The sequence below is a fragment of the Centrocercus urophasianus genome, unplaced genomic scaffold (genome assembly GCF_019232065.1).
Source record: "Centrocercus urophasianus isolate 14NV4802_14NV808 unplaced genomic scaffold, USGS_Curo_1.0 seq_22, whole genome shotgun sequence".
Taxonomy (NCBI): domain Eukaryota; kingdom Metazoa; phylum Chordata; class Aves; order Galliformes; family Phasianidae; genus Centrocercus; species Centrocercus urophasianus.
The window spans coordinates 13,403,967-13,426,794 of NW_024884778.1; the positions used below are offsets into that span (position 1 = coordinate 13,403,967).

General features: G+C 40.1%; 1 protein-coding gene across 2 annotated transcripts in view; it reads left to right on the forward strand.

The window, feature by feature from the left end:
• The window catches only part of FAM120A (family with sequence similarity 120A), a 49,436-nt gene that overhangs the window by 20,811 nt on the left and 5,797 nt on the right, over positions 1-22,828 (forward strand). Inside the window, exons 8-16 of one of the 2 annotated variants that reach the window (XM_042823871.1) lie at positions 2-89; positions 2,820-3,044; positions 5,816-5,990; positions 12,767-13,016; positions 14,339-14,453; positions 16,709-16,918; positions 18,005-18,188; positions 19,056-19,193; positions 20,652-20,793. In XM_042823871.1, the coding sequence (XP_042679805.1) occupies positions 2-89; positions 2,820-3,044; positions 5,816-5,990; positions 12,767-13,016; positions 14,339-14,453; positions 16,709-16,918; positions 18,005-18,188; positions 19,056-19,193; positions 20,652-20,793 (1,527 nt within the window). The remainder of the gene's footprint in view (position 1; positions 90-2,819; positions 3,045-5,815; positions 5,991-12,766; positions 13,017-14,338; positions 14,454-16,708; positions 16,919-18,004; positions 18,189-19,055; positions 19,194-20,651; positions 20,794-22,828) is intronic. The other variant, XM_042823873.1, reaches the window with a different exon arrangement.

The window sequence follows — 22,828 nt, forward strand, 5'->3', positions numbered from 1 at the left end:
GCCATGTCAGTGGGAACAAAATAGGCTGGGAAAAAACAGGAACCCAGTCAGAAAGTCAAACACGTGGAGACCTGGGAGACCAAACAAAGGTAATTCCTTGGAACAATGAAGTTCCAAATATTACAGTTTATTGTTTTGTGCTTTAAGTTTTATAGTGAACTGCTGAGTAGAAGTTTCAAAATTGATCTGTGAGACTTACTGTGGTTTTTTTTACTTGTTTTTGTGAATTGCAAAACAATAGCTTTAAAATGTATAGAGAAGTTTTCCAAGGAATGTTGTTTAGCATATACATAAAAATTAAGTATGCTATTTTGGAAAATACTAAATATAAAGTAAAAACAAACCTATGAACCCCTTAGGTAACAGCTTCATCCTTGCATGTTTACAAAGGAGCATGGCATTACATCCACATGTACAGGGTCCGTGTCCTGTAAGATGCAGTATAGTGAGAACAGCTCTGACAGTGTTCTAGCATTAGCTGCGGACTGTTGTAGGTGTATTAAAGCTGAGCTGAAGAGTGAAAGTCCTTCACAAGTGCTTGATAAGACTGTCACATAATACGTATTGAATTAGCTCCGTGGGACCAGCTACAGCGTACTGCTATTTAACTAAGTAAAGGTGGGGTGATTAAGCCATTATTAAAGACTTACGATCATCCAGTTTGATTTCTTCAAGATACAGAATCATTGTCAAATTGAAAGTGTGATGATCTGTTTCATGATGTTGAACCATTCTTAGAATGCTTTACTCGTTTCCATGTGATACTTCGGCGTTTTTGTGATGGAACTGTGCTCTAGCATTAGTCTTGTTTAAAAAAAAAAAAAAAAGGAAAGAAAGCAAAAAAGAAAGCAGTCCTAAGTTACTTGTGCTGCAGAAGAACAGTCCATTTTCCCTGTATCTTTGGTACAGGAATTCCAGTAAACTTTGGCTTTGTGCTTAAAATATCAAGCTGGTGATTTCATCCATCGGTGGTGGTTATTTTTGCAGACTACGCCCCGCACGATAACTGTATCTGCCTGTGGATTAGTCACCATATGCAAATGCTAATGTGACCTATTGCATTCCTTTTTGTCTGTACCATGGCCATGCACGAGCCCAGCACACCCCAGCTGCAGCCCTGCGTGCTCTGTGCTGCCCTGCGGAGTGGAGATGGGGGGCAGCCGGCGGGGCACTGCTCCCACAGCTGGGTGGTGGCTGGTGGGACGTGCAGCAGGGCACGGCTGCCTGCCCCTGTGTACATGCAGAATTAGGGCTGTAAAAGCAGTGATTCAGCTTTCCAGGAGATGTATGCATGCAGTCCAACTTGAGTGCAACCAATTTAATTTGTTTTACTTACATACTTTTCTTGAATGTCAAACCACTTCTTCAGCCCTCTGTAGAAGACGGCAGTTCCATCTCTTGGGAACAATGGGGAGAATTATAAGTACATCTTATTTCTTGAAGAGGTGTGTCTACAAAATGATTAGAAAAATAAATATTTCCTGAAATTTTTCACTTTGGGATGAGCTGTAGGAGTTTCTGAGGTAATTCGAAGCACCGAGCATTGATCAGACAGCACCAGTCTTGACACTCCTTTTACTGCGACTTGCATGTCAAAATTCTTGCCTTTTAGTTGTCTCACTTTGGGATTAGACGTGACAAAAGCATGCTCATCTCACTTGAGTGGATGTATGGCGCTGAAAAAAATAATACTTTCAGCTGTGGTAGTTTCTCATTTTAAGTGTTTGAAGATCACTGTAGCAGATTCAGGAAGAACTTGGGTCATGAGAATGGGGAGAACATCGATATGGTTTGGAATTTTGTTTTCCTCCCTCCATGTCCCCCTGTAATGGCCAGTCCTGTAAACTTCATGTTTCGGTGTCACACTGCATTTTAATTGTTGGAGTAGTAGAAGACAGGAACAGCAATCTTTAAACTGACAAAGATAATATAAGAGCTGTGAAAATATAAAAGAGCAGTGATAATCTGTGTTTGTGAAAACATTACATTCTGTTAAAGGGTTCTGTACCACAGGCTTTAACCATTTATTCCCTATATTATCATCATAAATTGAAAGTCCAGTCTACCAACTCCGAAGTATAATCTTACAGTAGCATCCTCTTCTATTGTGTGCTTAAATGTACTCTTAAAATACTATTTCCCCTTTGGTATTTTAGAGCCTACTTTACTAAATTCGCCTTCTTCTAGGAGGTTGTTGGAGGATGAGCTTTTTCTTGTTTTACACAGGTTTGTATTTTCCAGCAGTGCCTGGTGAACAAGCTTAGCTTGTTCAGGACTTCTTCCACCCCCCATTCTTGTACTTTCTGTAGAATTTGTAAAATCTGAAATTTTATGTGCAAATTATGAATATACTCGTGCATAATGTGTCATCACATGCATGAAATGAATGGCAGTCTCAAAAGTAATTCCTAAACTATTATGGTAGCTTATAGACATGAAACTAGTGTGAACTCTTTTCTGAAGCTAAGAGCAGCTTTCAGTTCTGAAGATGAGGATTTTTAGGAATGAAGTCCCTTTTGTTTGTTTGTTTGTTTCCAATAGCATATGTGAGAGGTGTAACACAAATGCTGCTTACAAAAGGTTTATTCACTGTGGGCAATATTTATATATTTAGTAATTGTCTTCTGCCAGCAGACGAGGACTAAAAGCCTATATTCTCCGAAAATCTTTTAGCGCTATGTGGTGTATTCTGCATGTTGCTAGAACATGATGTGAGTTTTCACTGTTTTCACTGTGGATGAAGAAGAAAATCTGCGATTTCTCTTGGCTTATCTTCTGTAAGCATTAACAAGCACTTGATGTTGTGTGTTCTGTTACAGGCAGAAGGTTCCTCTAGCGCTTCTTCAGGAAGCCAGGCAGCCGATGTCAAAGGGAATCAAACCAGTAATCCACAAATCCCATGCCTGTTGTCAATGCCCACCAGAAACCACATGGATATTACTACCCCTCCATTACCTCCAGTAGCACCTGAAGTATTAAGAGTGGCAGAACACAGGCACAAGAAGGGGTTAATGTATCCCTACATCTTTCATGTCCTAACCAAGGTACGACATTGTAAAATTATGTGCTAAAAAGTAATCTTTCTGTAACGATAATTGCACTTATATATCTGGCTAAATAATTTTGTAGTTTTACATCCCATTTTAAGCTTTGAGTTTTGGTCTAGTTCTAGTGCTTCTAGCACTTCTTTCACTCCATATGCAGCCACTGATCTGGCTCGTACATTGTTGCTCTAGGTATGAGATGACTGTAATTACTATTTATCTGAAAAAAAAAAACAAACCAACCTCTTTTGTCTTTAATATTTTATTTTTGTACTTTCACATGTCCATGTTTGTGCATGTGTGTACATATGTATTGCCCATTTTTAGAGTGTGATGTGTGCTTTGGTGTCTCTGCCAAGTCTCTTCTGGTTTCAGTGTTAAAAAATAATTAGATTGTTTTCCCTTGTAATGTGATCCTTCCTATCCTTAATAGCCAACCCCAATAAAGACGTAGCACCTGTAATAAATCCCTTTTGTTGTCTCATAAAATGCAATTATAGAACTTGATGATGCTATGAGTTCTTTGGTCACTGATTTATTTTATGTGCTAGATCCCAGGTAAGCTGCAAGCCCTTCCACGCAGCTTAGGCCGCTTTTTCTGCAGTAGGTTAAGTGGGGGGGCGGGGAAATTATCTTGGTGGCCACATAGAAATATCTTGAAAAGCAATGGGACAGCTTCTTGCCAAAGTAAGTAGTGGAAGGAGGCAGAGCAGCAGTGTTCTGCACAGCCCTGTGTTTGGCTTACACGAGTTCCAAAAGAAATGAATTCTGTTCATTGTTCCTTCTTTGTGCAAACAGAAGAGTTCCAGAATGAGACAACTAATCCTTTTCCACTGTAGCGTTCAAAATACTTAGTACTGCTTCCTGTACATCTAGCACCATAGTTGGTATTGCTGTCATGTTCTTGTACATTTCATGTTTACCAAGGAAAAGTGGAGAAGAAACAAGAGACCCATGAAGACCATTAGTGCCAATTCTGTTTCATAGTTTGTTTGGCCATATACTCTTAGTCCATCTAAATACTACTGGACGTTTCCTGTCTCACAATGGGAAGAAACTAATTAAACAACTGAATTTTGGGAATTCAATCCTAGCAAAAAAATAAATCTAGAGACTGTTGCAATATAAATCAAATCAGTACTGCTTAATTTTTTTTTTTCTCTATTACCTGAAATGCTTTTGAATGTTCGCTAGGGACCTCAAGTATGCCAGCAGTATGTTGGCAGGTACCTCACTGAGTGATTTTGAGATGCTTTAGGAATTGGCACGCAGAGATTGCCTGGATTATGCTCTTGTTATACATACAGAGAGACTTCTTACACATCCTTTATGTCTAACTTAATGTTGTCTGTATACAAGAAAAACACTTTAACCACACTTTACCCATACTTCAACTTTACCCGTACTTTAACCATATATCCAATGCTGTGGATATGGTAGAGATCTTTATGTAAGCTAAAGTGATACAAAGAGGGTGAGGCAAGCTAGTAACTTCTGTGTAAATATACACCTGCAGCAATTTACAGCTTCCACTGGTTTCTGCCTTTTAATCTGGTTTACGTTGATCATAAAGGCTTTGGGCATACAGAAAGTTATGGTGTTTTCCTGTACCTCATGCCTTGACTGGAGAGTTGATTTGGTAATGTCACGAATGTGGCTCCTTTAAGTGTTGCTGTAAATCTGTGTTCTCCTTACATCAGATAACTTTTGTTAATTTGCTTAAAAATTTCTTGTACACTAAAAGAAATTGGATTGATGGAGATCTTCTGCAGGTTGTGTTTACTTGAGAAGGAATTAAACTTTAATGAATTACATTACAGGTTTTCATTGTTCTACTGCATAAAAAGGACAAATTGGTAGCATTTTAAAATGGAAAAAAAATGCCCTTTTAGGAAACAGCAGGTTACTCTGTGAGATGCATCCCTGGCAAAGGATGAGGTTTGTTCTTAAGGAGTTTTTTGTTGATATCACCGATGCCAGAAAGAAAAGGAGAATGATGAATAAGCTTTCAAAGACATTATTGATTCTTGACACCTTCAGTAATAGGAATGAGTTGTTTTCCAGGAAAAACTTAGCACGGTTGGATGCACAGATACTGAAAATATAGAATGGTGCTGCTATTTTAAGAGAGCTGGAAGGTCTTCCATGTTTTGTTTCTGAAAAAGAAAGCGTAAAATGCTTTACCCACATATAAAACAATATTACTTATGTAATCCCCAGTTGCAGTTTTTTGGCCAGGCTTTCTCATAATGTTATTTTTTACAGTGATTCCCTAGTATTGTTTCAGATCCTTGCACCAAAGCCTCCAACTGGTGTTTTTAAGCAGCGTGAATATTTTTTTAAAGGCTAAAAATCAGTCTAGATTGCAAATGGTCATTTATTCTTCAAATGTGCTTTGAGTGTCTTGCTTCTATAGGCAAGTGTCATATATACTGTTTTGCTCCTAGAAGTATCTGTATGTAAAAATCAGTATTTAGGTAATCCAGGCCAAAAAAAAAAAAGCAAAACTAAAACAAATGTGAAAAAAGAATAGGTAAGTGATGGGAATAATTGGAGCCTGGATATTGACTGGAAGAAAGGAAGTGGATTGTAGCAGGGCAATCCTTCTCTGGAGTTACCTTCACATACGTAAGATCCTTATTACTGCTGAATCATGTTCCTGACAAGATGGGATTCGCTTTAGAGCTGGATTGAATTACTGAGCATACCTAAATGCTTCATTTTTGCTCACTCCAACCTCTCTTATTTTTCTCATTTCTTTCATGGAAAAGGGTGAAATCAAAATTGCCGTTTCTATAGAAGATGAAGCCAACAAAGACCTGCCTCCTGCTGCTCTGCTTTATAGGCCAGTTCGTCAGTATGTTTACGGAGTCCTGTTTAGTTTGGCAGAAAGCAGAAAGAAAACGGAAAGACTCGCTTTTAGAAAGAACAGACTTCCACCAGAATGTACGTACTGTGGAATCCATTCTTTATTGCTCTCCCCTTTTGCTGTGTTTTCACTGGTGCTGTAATTTGAACGAGAATAGTTAATAAGGTTTCATGAATGTAGCTGTAGAACTGGGGAAATTTGTGGCTTATTTGATCCATGGATAATAGAAAAAGATGTTTTTAATTTGAGATTTTATTTCTTGCAGTAGCTTAAGAACTTTAAGTGCTGCCCTTTTCCAAGCAAGCTGCAGGCTTTGTTTTTCAAAAAGTGTGTTCAAACTGCTCTCAGACTTGCAGCAAGTAATGTTATTTTTGATGGATTTTTCTGTGTACATGTTAGAACTTGATTTGAGAAAATTTGCATTCTGAGCAGTTCTGTGTAGTAACTTTCAAGTGTCAACATAAATACGTGGTTTAAAATCTGCAGAAATTAGGTGTAGTGTAAATAAAAGCAAACTAAACTTGTGAACAGGCTTGTCAAAAGATCTTTTTGCTGGTTCAATCAAAAAGGTGAGTGTTAATCCCTACATTAATCTGGAAGTTATCTTCTTAACTTCTCTGCTTCCAGGAATTACTTTCATTCCAGAACATTCGCTCTCCTCATTCTGGAGTGTTTTACTTACTTATAATGAAATGCATGCAAGGAAATGATTGAACTTTACAGTAGCATCTTATAAAGGTTACAACGTTGCTGAAGCACTAAGTGGATAGCAGCAGCAGAAGTGCATATTTGTATGTAAGAGTCTGCTGTCTATGTACAAAAAGCAGATATTGAGAATGTCTGCAAGCATTATTTACAGTCTTGATGTATAAAAGAATAATCAGTTGTTGTGTACATTCGTGAGGAAAGTGGCAGTCTTCCAGCAGTTGAAAAACTATTGCTCTTAGTTACGTTGTGGGAGTTAATATTCACCCTGTTCGATTTCCTCATCACACATTGTCAAAAGCTGAAGTCTTATCTCAAATAAGAGTATTTCAGGTTATGAGGTTATTTCAGGACTAAAATAATGAAGTTACTTGCAGCACCAACTTGCCCTCATTAGTTTTGTCCTTAAGTGTACTACAACATTTGTAGTAGCAAAGTAACTAACTGCTGAAGGTCTGCTTTGATTGTTCAGGATATTTTCACCTTGTAAACCTGAAATGTTCTCTGTAGACTGTTGGAATCCCCATCTAATTGGTCTTTTCATTTATGCTGCTTTTCAGAGGTTTATTCTCAGTGGAGACTAAGAATGCTACTGCTAACTTTGTTTAGTGACAGGAGCTCCAGCAAATATTGTTGCAGAATGCATTCAGTTACCTGACCTACTTCTGTTTTAGAACTGGCCATGCTTTATAAACTTAAAAAAAAAAAAACCCAAAAATTGGAACATCTGTTCGAACTCTAGTAGTTTCACCACAAAGCTTCAATTGCTGGTAAAGATAGATTTTAGCTGAGATGGTAGCTTGTGGTTTGGAAGGGGGTAAGTTACAGGAATGCATTTCATTTGGTCATCTCAATTACAGAGTAGCAAGAACTGGGCAGATGGTGCAGGATACAGAGAATGGTGTCCTAAGCAGCAAGAGCTGATTTCTGAAATATCCTTTGTCACGCTCGGTAGCTCCTACTGACTTCTCTGAGGGCTACAGCACAGGCAACAACAGACAAATGATTGTGATTCTGCTTTTATTGGTGCTCTCAAAAAACAAGTATGCATGCAAGAGTAATTAGCAGAAAAAAAAATCAGAACAATTAGCTAAATTTCTGAAAGATATGTGCTGTCTCTAGGTTTATGCAGACACAAATTGTGCGAATATGTCTAAAATTCTGTAATGTATTTCTGTAATGTGATCCTGTATATCTAAAATTCTGGCAACATAGTAATTGTATGTGAATAATTAGTAGGTGTGTTGTGTGAGAAGGTTATAGGAAGCTGTGAAAAGTGTATAATAAACTCGGGGTGTCGGTATTATTACTAAATACATAGCCAGTAAGATAATGGATCTATCATAACATAGATCTTTTCTGTCTTTTATTATCATTATTTTTATGTAGTTGAAAAGTCAATTAAAAACAACAGATCAGTTGTTTTTAGAAGTAGTGACGCTTTTTAGTAATAATTGTCTGCTAGGTAATGCCTTTTCTGGACGTGTTCTCATGTCTGCTCCCAGGGGACATGAAGAGCTGAATTGCTACATTTTTCACTGTGCTTCTAGTGCCAAGGGTGTGCTGTTGGCTCCTTTCCCCTTGCTTGTGAGAGGAGGTAGTCAAAGTGTCTGACTTGCTCTTCTTTTCAGGTTCTGAAACCATCTGCCCTTTCCACTCTGTGGAGAAATGCACACTTGTACAAGCTGCCATAACTGTTGGTTGGATCTGAGGATTTGTTATTTTAAGCCTAGCCACCTTGTGATGTACTGTTCTCCATCAAGGATGTACTCAGCTGACACTGTTTCTGCCAGAAGGAAAACAGTATCTTGAGCAATTGCCCTTTTGCAAAATCAAACATGCTTTGCTCAAGCTGTACTGTCAGTGAAGATTATGAGGTTAAAAGAGTCCTGATTAATCCGCATTAGCTATCTCATTTGCCGAGATGTCTCACAGCTCATGGTCAGTTTGTGGGGAGAAAAAAATGCTAAGAGAATATCACAGAATTATAGTACATCCTAAGTTGAAAGGGACTCATGAGGCTCATCAGGATCCCCCCTGGCTCCGTACAGCACCACCCAAACCGACGCTCCTTGAACTCTGGCAGCTTGGTGCTGTGCCCACAGCCTTGGGCAGTCTGCTCCGTGCCCACCGCCCTCTGATGAAAGAGAATCCCCACCTGACCCTCCCTGACAGCTCCGTTCCCTCGGGCTCTGACCCTGTCCCCAGAGAGCAGATCTCAGCCCTGTCTCTCTGCTCCTTGTGAGGAGCTGCAGGGCCGTGAGGCCTCCCTCAGCCTGCTCTGCTCTGTGCTGAACAAACCACAGGAGCTCAGCTGTTCTTCACACATCTTGTCCTTCAGGTCTTTCCCCATCTTCACAGCCCTCCTTTGGATGAGCTCTGGTATCTCTATGTCCTATATTGTGGCACACAAACATGCACACTGTGCTCAGGGTGAGGCTGCACCAGAGCAGAGTAGGACATTCCCTTCCCTCATCTGGATGGCAGTGCTGAGCTCAATATATCTCAGGGTACGGGTGACCCTTTGTCTGCCAGGACACACTGTTGACTCAGATTCAACTTGCTGTCAACCAGAACCATGGATCCCTTTCCATGGGGCTGCTTTCTAGCCTCTTGTCCCATGTCCTGTAGTATAGCCAGGGTTGCCCTGTCCCACATGCAGAATCTGGTGCATGATTTTGATAAACTTCATACAGTTGGTGATTGCCCTGTCCTGTAATTTCTCAAGAGAATGTCTGAGTCAGAATTTGTCAGAAAACATCTGAGTCACAGGTAGCAGCGAAGGTTTTAACATGCAGCTGGAGCATGCTGCATGCTGTTGCTTATGACTTTGGAGCTTGTGACATTCATGTATGTTTATGAAGCAGGTTGCCTTAATGCAGGTTGATGCTGAACTTCTGCACTTGGACTGACCTTCAAGTGTCTTGAGGCTGATGTTTAAAACAGACATCAGTGTATTGTACCATTCCTTGGGCTACTGTGAGTATTCAAATCTACTCATCAGCAACAGGAGGAAATTTATTATGAAAAACAGTATAATTAGTTCTGTGGTGTTGTGACTGAACGTGCACTTATCCTGAGTGTTTGTTGTAGCTCATGTCGTCTTCAGGGTAGACGTTTCTTATCTCAAAGAGGAAGTCCTGGAAGGAAAACACAAAACGTTCCTCTGAGGACAGAGATACTCAGCAGTTGAGGAAGATGGTGTTTTTGGCAGCAGTCCCAGTGCAGAGTTGTCAATGTGTAAGAAGTGCTCTGGTGAAATAAACAGATACAGGCTAGTCCTAGATTCATCTGTTAAATGCTAAATGTGAGTGAACAGTACTGCGACTACTTGTCAGCTGATACAACTGTAATTCTGTCCTCCCATTGTTCACTGCAGGGAGGCTGTTTGCCACTCCATATTGAACAATTCTCCAAAAAGAATGGTTACCTTTCCTAAAATAACTAGTGCATTGCACAGTTCTGAAGGCAAGATACCTCTTCAGTGTAACCTCTACAGGTAGTGTATTACTGAAGAAGGTATCTTTTGAGAGCAAACCAACTCACTCTTTGATCTTGATCTCGTAGGAGCATGGAAATTGCCATACCGAAGATTAAAAGTTTTGAACAGCACTTGAATGTTGAAGGAAAAGATTTCGGATAGAAATTTTAGACAAAATATTTTCTTCTTTTAACCTTGGGGTTGTTTTAGCAAAAAGTTTATGAAGGTAATGAAACATTTGTGTTCTGCAAAGGTCTTTATCCTTGCAGTTGTCTTTTGTAAGGAAGTGATGGAAGCTGGGTAAGTGGTCTTCTGGGAATGCTTTAAGTGTGGCGCTTACAGAGTTTGCATCTGGTTGGCTCTGACAGGGCATCCAAAGAGAGATGTGGAGTGTAGCTAGCAATAGTGCCTCTAGTATCAAAAGGAGCTTGAAGGGAAGAAGAGTAGAACTCCAGAACACAACTTAGTTGTCAGCAGTTGGCTTTTTCATTGCTGAACTGGAATCTTTGACTGGAACTGTTCTGTGTAGTAGCCTCGTTGTGATCCCTAGCTGTTTATGAAAGGACTAAGAAGTTTTGGTCTGAAAGAATCTCTTGCTTCCCAGATCCAGAGTAATTATGTAGCTTGCTCCAAAAGGAATGCCTCCTATTTGTTTCCATGGAAATTACAACAGGCACAAAGAGTGCAATAGCACTTCTTGGTAGAGTAAATTATCTGCTGCAGAACACTATTCCGCAACATATTCACCACCATTAGCTCTGCATTTTTTGCCAGTGACAAACAACGGCCTGCATGCCATGCTTGTAAAAATCTGCAGCAGCAGAGGTTACTCCCATTTCAAAGCTGATACAGTGGTGATATTGCTAGCATAAATGTTGCCTATGCAGTACATCTTTCATTGGTCCAAATGGATCAAATTTGGAAGGCACCAAATCTGGCCTGTAGAGTGGGTGTGGTAGGACAGTACAGCCAGGATGGGCAGTGTGCTCTATGGTATGCTCCTTGATCTCCATAAATGTTCAGCAAGCATCAGTGAATGTCCGTAGGGGCCGTTTTCTCCACGTGAAGGAATTCAGTGACACCCCTTTGCTTCATCTGCACTGCTTTGTCAGGCACCATTTTGTCAGACTGCCCCTTTGCTGCCATCTGTCATAAGGCAACAAAATGTAATGGAATATTGGCAGAAAGTTTCAGCCTCTACTGCTTTATGACCATACACTTTTGACATCATGGGCCAACATCATAAAACAGAAGGCATTACTTTTGGAACAGCCCTATTATTTGAAAGCCTTCAGAAGATGCATCTTACGTGTTCATGCTTGCTGTCCCAGGCCTAAACAAGAAGTAAACACCAGTGTGATAGATCCTTTGCAAATAACAAAGTGCTCTGCTGGCTGCTAAAGCCCATCTTAAATAGCTTAGCAGCATATAAAATCTGGTAGCAACCAAAATAGAACATGATTTTGCAGTGAGGCTACCAACTAAATATATCAGCATATTTATTTTCATTGCTGCACATTATCTTTGTAAAACTTAGCCTGCTGTCTGTGAGGTGTAGCTACAGTGCTGTAGTAGTTCTAGTCCAGATAAGCAGGAGAGATTGCTTTAAGATGGTCCAGAGCTTCTTTTTAAATCCAGATGGTGGCCTCTGCCATGGTTTGCCTGACCTTAATCATAAAATCACGTGTAAGGCTGCTGTCTGATTGCTGATGGAGACTTTGTAGCTGTGAGAGCTATCCCGGCACCAGCAGCATTCTTTTCTCGATCTGTAACAGGGAGGCTTCCAGCAGAAAGAGCAGATCTTGTCTCATGCACTGCTTCACTAGCAAAGCAATTTGTCTGGGCTGTAACCTGAAGCTTCACTAACAAGCTCCTTGAATCTTTCCACACTGCATAACTGGGCTCTGAGTTAAGAGGAGTGCAAGCAAATTTGGGGCTGTGTCAAACTTGGGGTCGCTCCAAGGCCAAAGGTATCATTTGTCAGTCTTGACTTTAAACTTGTGTTCTGGTTTAGTTGTCTTCATATGTGAAAAGGGGAGATGCTTTAGCATCTGTGTAGAGTCAAACACTGTTCTTATAGATGATAGCACAGCACACACAAAAACAGTAGCCTCTTAATTTACAGCACTGCTTTTTTATCGAAAGGCTTACAAAAATTAGTGTGTTCTGATCTTTTTAGGTTAAAAAAACCCAACTAATTAAACCCATATTTGAGATTTAATTCCTTTGCATTACTTGAATTACAGGCAAGCATGGCTTAAGTTTTAAATCTCATTTAAGTTATCATCAGTACAATCATATTGTTCCTAAAAGGCTGGAAATGGAAAATATTTGTATTGAATGTGTTGTATCTCTGTAGGTTTTTAATCAACTTTAGAGGAAAGTTGCGTTTTCAAATTATGTTCTTTTAGAAAATGAATGTGTCTCTTCTGTGTTGCTTATCAACTTGGAATTATTAATGTAATGTTCTTAGTGTACTCTTGGCTGCATGTACTTATTTTGTAAGTGATGGCAATTAGAAATGGTCCACACGGAGTCTGACTTGCCAGTTCAACAGTGTGATCCAGAGCAATGTCCAAGGGATACTTTTTAGATCAGGATCTCTTGCGTACAAGGTTTTAAATATGTAAACCTTTTTAACTTTTCTCATCTGTTATCATTTTCTAGTTTCACCAGTGATAATTAAGGAATGGGCTGCTTACAAAGGAAAGTCTCCGCAAACCCCTGAGCTGGTGGAAGCTCTTGCCTTCAGGGAATGGACGTGTCCTAATCTGAAGAAGCTGTGGCTGGGAAAAGCAGTAGAAGACAAGAACCGAAGAATGAGGGCGTTTTTGGCCTGTATGAGATCAGATACACCAGCAATGCTCAATCCAACTAATGTGCCCACTCATCTTATGGTGCTTTGTTGTGTACTAAGGTCAGTGTTATCTGAAGGTAAAACAGAATGAAATAAAGTTTTTACTGTACAGGTTAATCTCTGTGATATATTTAACACAACACTTGCAGCTTTGGAAGAAGGGTCTTGTATCATTTTTAGAACGTCGCTTTTGGTAGTCTTTAAAGCGTGCTGTATCCTTCAAGGCTTCTTTCTTCAGTCTCTAAGGAACTGAAGAAGGAAAAATTCTTGTGTTGCTAAGAGGCCTCTGTAGCATTTGAATTAATTAACCCTCACTGTACTCATGGTTTTGGCTTCGAAAAAAAAAAAAAAAAGCCATACATTTGGCATCTTAGGTTGATGAGGCTGGAAAGTGAAAGAGTGAGCTTTGCAGAGAACAGCTGCTTAGCAGCTTGCTGAGATGGAAAGTTCATGTGAACGATGCTCTGTCAGGTTCCTTGTGGTAGTTACTCATCTGGTTGAGATGGTGATAACCAACATTTGAAGTATAGTATTAAAGAGAAGGTGACAAGATTCAAATCACTCGCTGTGTTTAATTTTCAGATAGAAAATTGAACTGAGAATGAAAGATGCTGCTCTTTTTGGGAAGGTTTGTGTCAGTATAACTAACCCTGGCTTCAGCCAGGTTTACAAGCTAACTTGCTGCACAGGAGAATTTTTAAGCCATTTAAGAATGATGAATGTAGGTTTGTTTCCAGTTCTACCTTACTTTGTCTTGCCTTTGGAAGAGTAAAGATTGTTTCTTTTTCTCTTCATTGAACAATAAGAATACAAAAAAAAACAACAAATGGACTTAATAGCATCTTAAACAAAGTGGAGCTCCTCTTTCATTTGAGCAGTGTTTCTTTCCTGTAACATAGGGCGTGTATAAGTTCTTGTTTATTAAGACATGAAGTTTTATTGGACACTTGTTATAAATGACGAGAATTAAATTCACTGATTAGGTAATTTCTGACTAATACGTTACCTGGAGACCACATTCACAAAACCTTTTTACCATTTTTTTTTTTTTTTTGTAAAGGCAATCTTTTTTAATTTGTAGGTATGTCGCAAGGCTTATCACTTATCTGTTTTGGTGGCCTATCTTCTCCTTCTTTGGAAGCAGACTGCCTTGTTGTGAATTTCATAATTCATTCACAGCTAGTCTGTCTTCAGTGCGATCTTTAATTTAATCTTTAAATCTCTTTGGTATTTTGTCTGTTTTAATTATTCAAGTCTAGACAACCAACAAAAAATTCTTCTTGTTGTTGCATTCCGCTGACTTCTGATCAAGTAAAATGCTCCTTGATTTGTCATCTGTCAATGGAAGGAAGCTTGTGATTAACAGCTGGCTTCATCTGCAGGTACATGGTACAGTGGCCAGGGGTTCGTATACTTCGTCGCCAGGAACTTGATGCTTTTCTTGCCCAAGCATTGTCTCCAAAGCTCTATGAACCTGACCAGCTTCAGGAACTCAAGGTAATTCTTCACTGCCATAACTTCAGAGATTTGTTTTCAGCTTGCCCACGTTGCTAATTTAGTGGATCATACCTAGTAAGTATTAAATGCAGAACTCTAGGAAAAATTAATTTCAGTATTTTAAAAGATAAGATCTCAAAGTTTCTCTTTTTCTAATGCAACGGTATTATAGGAAGTAGATACAAATAGAGTTGTTGGTGTGCTGTTGTAACTGTAAATCTGCATTGCCTATCACTCTCTGCCACATCTTACTCTGGGCTATTTCCTCACCTAGCTTTCACATGCTCACAATGAAATTTCCTCTTCTAGCCTTTAGCCTTGAACTAAATATACAAGATTTGTTCTTTGCTTTTATGTTGCTATCAGAAATTTGTTCTGAACCTAAGTTCTGTACTCAAAATAGTATAATTTATTACTTAATTTGAAGTAAACGTTTTTCTGAATGGAAACAGTTATAGTTACTTTTTTGTACATAACATTTATTTCCCTGGCAGTGTATTTCCTAAATGGAAGCTCGGAGTGATGTCTGGATGTATAGGGAGCTTAATAACTCCTCTTTGTTTTTAATCAGTGTAGTGAAGGAGGGGAGATGCTGATCACCTTGTCATGTAGCCTGTTGAAGTCAGTTCAGGTAGTCTTGCAGGTACTTTTATGCAAGACTTAAGTCAGGAAAGATGAGTGACTGGTTCTGTTCTGAGCCGTGCTTGGATACGTGCTCTCCTTAGTTAAATTAGGGAGGAAAATGTGGTACTTAGCTCCCAGAATTATTCATATTCATGGGTATATACACTGCCAAGGGGCACAGACAAAAGCAGCAATCCTAGCAGAGTTCTTCCCAAAAGAAACTACAATTAAGCTCATGCGGACTTCAGCTATTAGTTTTTTCTAAGTAATGATTTGCCCCTACAACTTGGTCAGCAAGAGCATTTTCAAAACCAGCAACTGACAGTTTCTTTTCTGTGTGTGAAAGCAGAGTCTGACTTGCATTCCTATGGCAACCTGGCAAAGACTTCTCAGTCTCAATGAAATAAACCAAATCACTCTGCTTGTGGAACCCCAACACTTAGCCATAGAAGTACTTATAAATGTTAGGGAAAGAAAACACGTCAGAATCTATTTGAACTTGTCACACAGCGAGTAGATAATTCATGTTAGCAATGTTAGTGGCAGAGTTAACTGGACAACTGAATAGTCTTTCCATATACCAAATAGCAACATCAAAATAAGCAGGAAAAACTTCTTTAGTCATTCTCTCGCTGCTGACAGAAAGAAGCTGAGTTTGATCCCAGCTGTATATCTGCAAAATGATTGGATAGTCTTTTGGACATAAAAGGTTATGCATAAGGAAGGTAATGCAGTTTAATTTTAGAATTTAATGCCGAGATGTTTAAAGTGTTCCCAAGAAGTTGCTGGTATTTCCAAAAGTATTTTAGAAAACATCATTGCTGCTGTTTCCTTATTCTACAGCTAAGAATGTAGTTGCTGCAAGCAAATACTTTTTTGCTATCACTGTCAGCAGTTATTCATTCTGTAATTCTGCCTTTGTGTATCTGTCCCAAATGAAGTTGTTGTATTCATAAAAACATCATCAATAAGAGACATTCTGAAATAACATAATCTTAAGCCAAGTTATAATGTCCATTATTAAAAACATTGGGAAGGAAGTGTGGTACATGGGCAGAAAAATTGAATGCTAACATTGAGCTCATTCCTGGAACTTTGTGAAAAATGGTATCTCAAAAGGAATGAATTTTTAAATGAAAATGTCTACTTGTGATTTCTTCTGTACGTGTTTTAAAGCTTTCATTTGCTATAATAGCTTTAGCATTGTTTAGAAAAACCCCGCACTGTGTATTTATCAGTGATCTTAATGCTTAAATATGCACTGTACGTGTTGCAGGCACTGTGTGCCACAAATGTAAGGTGCGTATTTTAAGTAAAACTTCTGCTGGCTTCTTGATAATGAGTTGTATTCAAATTGCTTATCAAGCTTTGTTGTTAAGGAAATAGTTTCTCACTTCTATTTCTTACCTACAGACTGAAGGGATGGGAACAGCCTTCCAGAGCACTGCAGTTTTGCGTATGCAGATTATAGCTTCACATGGATTCTTCTGGTCAGACTGGCCTTTACATGTGAAAAGTCTGACAACTTTTTAAAATCGCTATGTTTTCAATTAGCAAATAATGCCACTGGTGGAATGACTGAATTGCATCTCATTATGTTCTTACTGAACTTGTCTTTCTTTCCAAAACAGATTGAGAATCTCGATCCCCGAGGAATTCAGCTGTCTGCTTTATTTATGAGTGGTGTCGATATGGCACTTTTTGCAAACGATGCTTGCGGACAGCCGATTCCATGGGAGCACTGCTGTCCATGGATGTATTTTGATGGAAAGTTATTCCAGACCAAGCTCATCAAAGCAAGCCGGGAGAAAGTTCCGCTCATTGACCTCTGTGATGGTCAGGTGTGTAGTTGCAAAAGTGTGGCAGAATATTAGGTGTACAGAATTTTGGTTTATCACTCGTTTACTTCATGTTTCATCTCTCCTTAAGAGGGAAATACAAAATGAATTGTCAGTAGTGACCTGTCAGCTCTATTTAATCTTGGCTCTGTTGCTGATGGTTGAAATGGCATTTTGGTAGGTTTTGGAAAAGTACACTGATGTCCATTTTTATTGTTTCTGTCTCTGCAAACTGAAATTTGAATGCAGTTATGATCTAAAGCGCTTACTCTGAGTTGAAAACTTTCTATTCCTTCATTCAAGTCATCTTCTTGTGCCAAGGTAGCGTCACAAAGAACTAAGCTGCTGGGGTTTTACAATTAATGAAAATTTCTAATTTATTTTACAGGTTGTGAGGTCATCTTAGGATTCTTATGCTCAAAATTCCTTCACAGTTCTTGCACCCATCATAAGATAAAGACGAATTAGATTTTTGATGTACGTAGTTTGTGCAAAATTATTATCTAACTGTGAAAGCAGGAGATAGATGAAGTTGATAGTTTACTGAATGTCCAAAGCATTTTATTTTTGCTGACTGTTAGGGAGATAAGAAGTCTTTTAACAAAAGAGCTTATTTGTTATTTCTGACTCAAGGGAAACTCCTTTTAGATTAAATCTTGATGGAGGCTGTGGTCACACTCGGACTCCTTAGCCTCCAGACATAAATTTGGTTTTGCAGCCCAAGTTTATGATGATTATTCCCTTTAAAGCTTAAAGGACTGCATTAAGTTTTCAGGACGCTACAGGCTGATGTTTCTCAGTTCCTTTTAAGATTTCTACGTTGCCAACTTCTAAACTGTCTCAGAATTCAGACTTTCATCTCTGCTGATACACAGTGATTTTTTTGTGAACATTTGATATGTTGTTGGACTGTTAGAAGATATGCAAGATAGATGATTGTAATTTACTAGCTGGCTTTATGAAAGTTTTTGCAGTACTTATCTACCCTTCTGTTCTTTTGGTTTTGTCTGAATTTGTTTCATAAATACAGCTTTAGAGAATTGAAATCAGAATGCTAACATCCATTTATGACCTTCTTTTTATTCGTAGGCTGAGCAGGCAGCCAAGGTTGAAAAGATGCGTCAGAGCATCCTAGAAGGATTAAATTTCTCCAGGCAGAACCATCCTCTCCCTTTCCCACCTCCACCTGCCATGCCTTTCTATCCAGCTTCTATGTATCCTCGACACTTTGGGCCAGTCCCACCACCTCAGGGCAGGGGGAGAGGCTTTGCTGGTAAGTGATGGGACAGCATTGTAAAGCTCATTGGCGTGAAGGGTTATCTTGTCTTCGCATTCCCCAAACTGAACTGGTTTGGTGTTTGGTTTCATAGGAAAGATATGTCAAAAGAAGTGATTGGCACACGTTGTCCTGTGCCAATCACTGCGTTTTGTTGTTACTTTTATTAGCTATAGCCTGGCATTATGGAATGTGCTGTATTGCTGCATATTTCCGTCAGAATTTTTAGTAGCTGTGCCAGATCAAAATATTTATACAGCTACTGTATGAAAAAGCAAAAATAAGATGAACAAGTCAACACTGGATGATCTGAGAAGACTCTTACTTGAACCATACTTTGCTTCAAAACGTTCATGTTGATTCATAAATGAGGGGACATGGTCTGACAGGGTTGAAGACAGCTTTTCCCTCTCCTCTGTTTTGCCACAGCCATTTGGCTGTGGGCAGTTGGCACCCTCGAGCGTAAATACTGGAGGGCACTGATTAAACCATTCCTGGCTGTTTCTGGTATCATCTCCTTCCTCAAAACCACCCCCGGTCACAGAGGGCCTTAGATGTATTGATGCTGGGCTTTATGAGTAGGACGTCACTGAGGTGCCACCACTGTAACCAAAATGTAGCTGTGAGTATCTCGGTGCTCATCACGCCGCGGAGGCTGGGATGGCTGTTCCAAAGCCAGTTGAAGGGCTGCAGGTGGCAGAGCCCAGCGGGAGGGCTTCGGCCAGGCTGTCCCAGAGGCACTGCGTTGCCCTGCGCCGTGCTGGGAGGAAGGAAGGAGGTGGCAGCGGCTCTGCTAGGGGCTTTCCCTGATGCCTGCTCCCCTCACAGCTTTTCCCCTGTCTTTCTTTACCCTGGGTCTAACAGGAGTCTATGGCTTCGGAGGCCCTTATGGGGAAACAGTAGCCACAGGCGCTTACCGGGCCTTCCGGGTGGCGGCAGCGGCAGGACACTCCGGAGCCTTCTCTGGCAATGACAGCAACAGGACTAGCAAGTTTCAGGGCGGTAATTATACCCCGAACCCTTTTCTTAGAGCTTCTGCCAACAGCTTCCTTCACTTCACGGTTTGGTCTGAGGCTTCCTACTGACTCCAGTCTCCCTCTCTCCTTAACTGTCTCGGCTCTCCCCTCCGCAGCCTCAGGCTGCTGCGAGGCCGCGCTCTCTGCTCTGCTGCCGGCCTGTCCCGGCCCGCACACCTCTCAGCGGCAGCCTCTCGCGCCTAGAAATCCTCCTTTGGGCACAGAATAAATAGCTGCAAACGCAACGAACCCTTCTGTCTCCTGCGCTTTGAAACATGAGGGTGCAGCCTGTCATGCGCTGAGCTGTGCTGGATTGCATTAACAGTCCTTTCCTAAAATGTGGGGACGATTTGAGCTTTCTGCAGCACAACGTAGCGTAGAAGTTACCGGCTTGTGTTCCTGCTAACTCATTCCACGTCAGTGTCAGTCTGGACGTAGGTGTGAGGCTGGTCTATTTGTGTGTCCATTGCTTTTCTGCTACACTAGGTGAGACAGTGGAGATCTGTAAATTCCAATCCCTCGTTTAGGATGGAATTTTTCCATACATGTAGCTGTTCTTTTCTGGCCTGTGAGCTCTTATTCTGGAAGCAAGCGTAGCTCTTAACGCTTCATTGTGTAACTCATAACAATATATATTTGAAACTGAAAGAGTTACACAGGGAAGTACAAACCTTTTTGAACTTAATATAGTGGGAACTAAATCACTGATTAACATTTGGAGACTAACTGTGGCTGTGTAAACGCAATGTTTTGTAACCCTTTTGGTGCTGATGGTCTTGCCAGTAACTCCTGACTCAGCTGCACTTAGCTTTTTGGAATACGTGTTTTACCCTGGCTTTGACTTGAAAGTGCGAAACACAGGTATAGATGAGCAGCGTGAGTAATAGCTGGTATCAGATTTCAGGCATTTGCAATTTTAGCCACTTTTTTTGGAGTGAAAGAGTAAATCTGCATTTACAGTGAGATCAGTTATTTCACTGTGTTTTTGTACCAGCGTGGCAATAGTGCAGATAATTCTGCCTAGTAACTTCTTTATGGAGGTATCTTAGGCTGCTATTTGTGTATTAGGCTAATAGCTGGTGTTCACTAAAAATGAGTTACTAAACTTTCGAAAAGTACTTCATAAGGAGTGCAGGAAAGAAACTTCAGGTATCTTACATTTCACTTCAGTTTCTTGATGCTTATCTAAACTGCATTTTTAGTTCCTGAAACTGAAGTACTCAATTACTTTGCTTTTCAGAAACTGTATATGTTTTTCTAAAAGGCTGTGTGAGAAGGACTCTTGAAGTTACAGTTATTCTGAAAGGCCGTAGTGTGAACAAATAATTTACCACTGCCAAAAAGAGGAAAGTGTACAAGTAATAAAATTGGGTCCAGCAAGCTTTGTGCTCAACTAACTTCAGTGTTGCAAAAGATCAAGTTTTGGTTTTGCTTTTATGTGCAGGAGTCCAACCTATTCCTTCTCAGGGAGGGAAACTTGAAATTGCCGGCACTGTAGTCGGCCATTGGGCTGGAAGCAGACGTGGACGAGGGGGTAGAGGGCCGTTCCCTCTGCAGGTCGTTTCTGTGGGAGGACCAGCGCGAGGGTAAGTGCCGCCTGTGCGGTGTGCTTTTCTTTCCTGCGATACGTTTGAAGATACGTTAGGTAAATTATGCCCACTGAGTATTCAAGAAAAGCAATTACACTCATTTTAAGATGTTTTTAATCAGTTATTCACATGAGCATAAGCATTTTTATGCGCAAAAAAAAATTGTAGTCTGAGAGATGTACTGAATTGTTTCACACGAGGAGGTGGCTCGAGGGTTTTTCCTTACATGAAATCAGTAAATACATTATACCTGATCAAAACTGTCACAGCATTCAATTATTTTCTTTGTCACGGTAGAGCATTTATAATGAAGTGTGATAAATTTTTTAATAACTTCATTATGTAATTTTTCTGCAAAGCAGCAAACAAGGATGTTTCTCAGTTTAATAGTTCTCTGCTACAGTCATGATGGGAGATGTGCTTAAGAGAATATTTTCTTCAGCTCTTTCATTCCATTTCACTACAGCTGAAATTACAGGTGTACAGCATTTCTGAAAACAAAGTAATTTGTGTAAAATATGTAGTCTTTTACTTTAAGATTATATTTTTTTCCCTGGGTTTATTGTTCTGTGCACTGCAGAGCTACCATCTGTAATTAAGATTGCATCCATTATGGTAGATGGTGGTGAAGTTATGTAGTTTGTGTATTGTATCACTGTTTGACTGCATTAAAGTAATGGAGGAAAGTAGCCATATTTATGCCATCGTGACCTAGGAAGCATCTGGAAGAATTAAGTTTTGAACTGTATAGATTCCTCTCTATTCATCAATTAAAAGAAATGTGCAGTATCAAAAGCATGGTGCTAAAGTCAGTATGAGCTGTTGGAACACCGGTCTTGTTGGACTGAGGGAGAAAATGGTCAGACCTGAAGCGCTGGCAGTGTGGGAGCAGGGAGAGAAGTGATCTGCTGGTGTGGGGACAGGGAGGGGTAAGAACAGCAGAAACAAGGAAGAAAAGCTCATGAGCAGAAAACAGCATAGGTGTAAAAACAGAGCTGACATTAAAGTGGTGCACACATGCATCTAGTGTTGTTTCAGGCACTTCAGGCAGGTATTCTAAGGTAAACAGCTGTAGCAGGACCCATAGGACACCTCTGCTCTTCCACAGCAGCAGTGGGAGACAGAGTAAGCTCAGGGACATGCTGAGGCACACGACTCCACTGCATATTTACTTTTCAGTGGAATGCACTGGCTGTGGGCCTGTTTGTGAAAAATGTCCGGGTAATTTGTATTGCCACAGTCAAGACTGCTGTCAGATTGAGGCCCCCTGAGTGATTATCTGGAGGCATCTTCAGGCTCAGAGCTGTCTTACATCCATACTTACCCTTGACTTCATAAAATAGCAGCTCCTCCATTTTCTGAAGAAGTAAATACATGAATTTGTGGAAAACATCAGTAACCAGAGACAAGCACTGGAAAGTCCCAGGTTAGCTTCTTCCTCGGCAGTATCAGTTGAAATACGAAGGGGTGTTGCTGCTCCTTTCTGATCCATAAAATGCCCTTGTGGCAGAGGAAGTGCTGTTCTCCAGTTGTAGCTTTTGAGTACTGAGCATAAAATATTTGACCCTTTCTTTCTGAAGAAGCACTATCTTGGGGCTGGTAGGTTTGAATTCAAGTTGTCACCTCAGAAAGACAAGGAAGCTGTCAATGCTAGATCTTCCTGTCTCCATCAAGTCCTAACTGGCATTAAACTTTTAAAGTTTAGTGTTACTAAAGAGTTCTTCAAAGACAAGAGGTTACCATGGGCATCTCTTACTGTTTGTTGTTTCTTAGTGGGAAAGTGTTACTGCTGTTACTCCACCTAAGGCCATGTATTATGAAGCCTGGGCTCTTTGTCTGTGGGTTTCCTACTAGCCAGCACTTTTCTAGGAAAGTGCACAGTTCACTGACTGCAATTTATCATGTAGCTCTTCACACTTCTGTTTCATTTTTTTATCTATTTCAGCAGAGGGTATCATGTCAGGCTTGTTTACAGCATTGTCTTATGTCTCTGCAACACTGAACTTGAATGTTCTTAAGGTTATACCAGCTG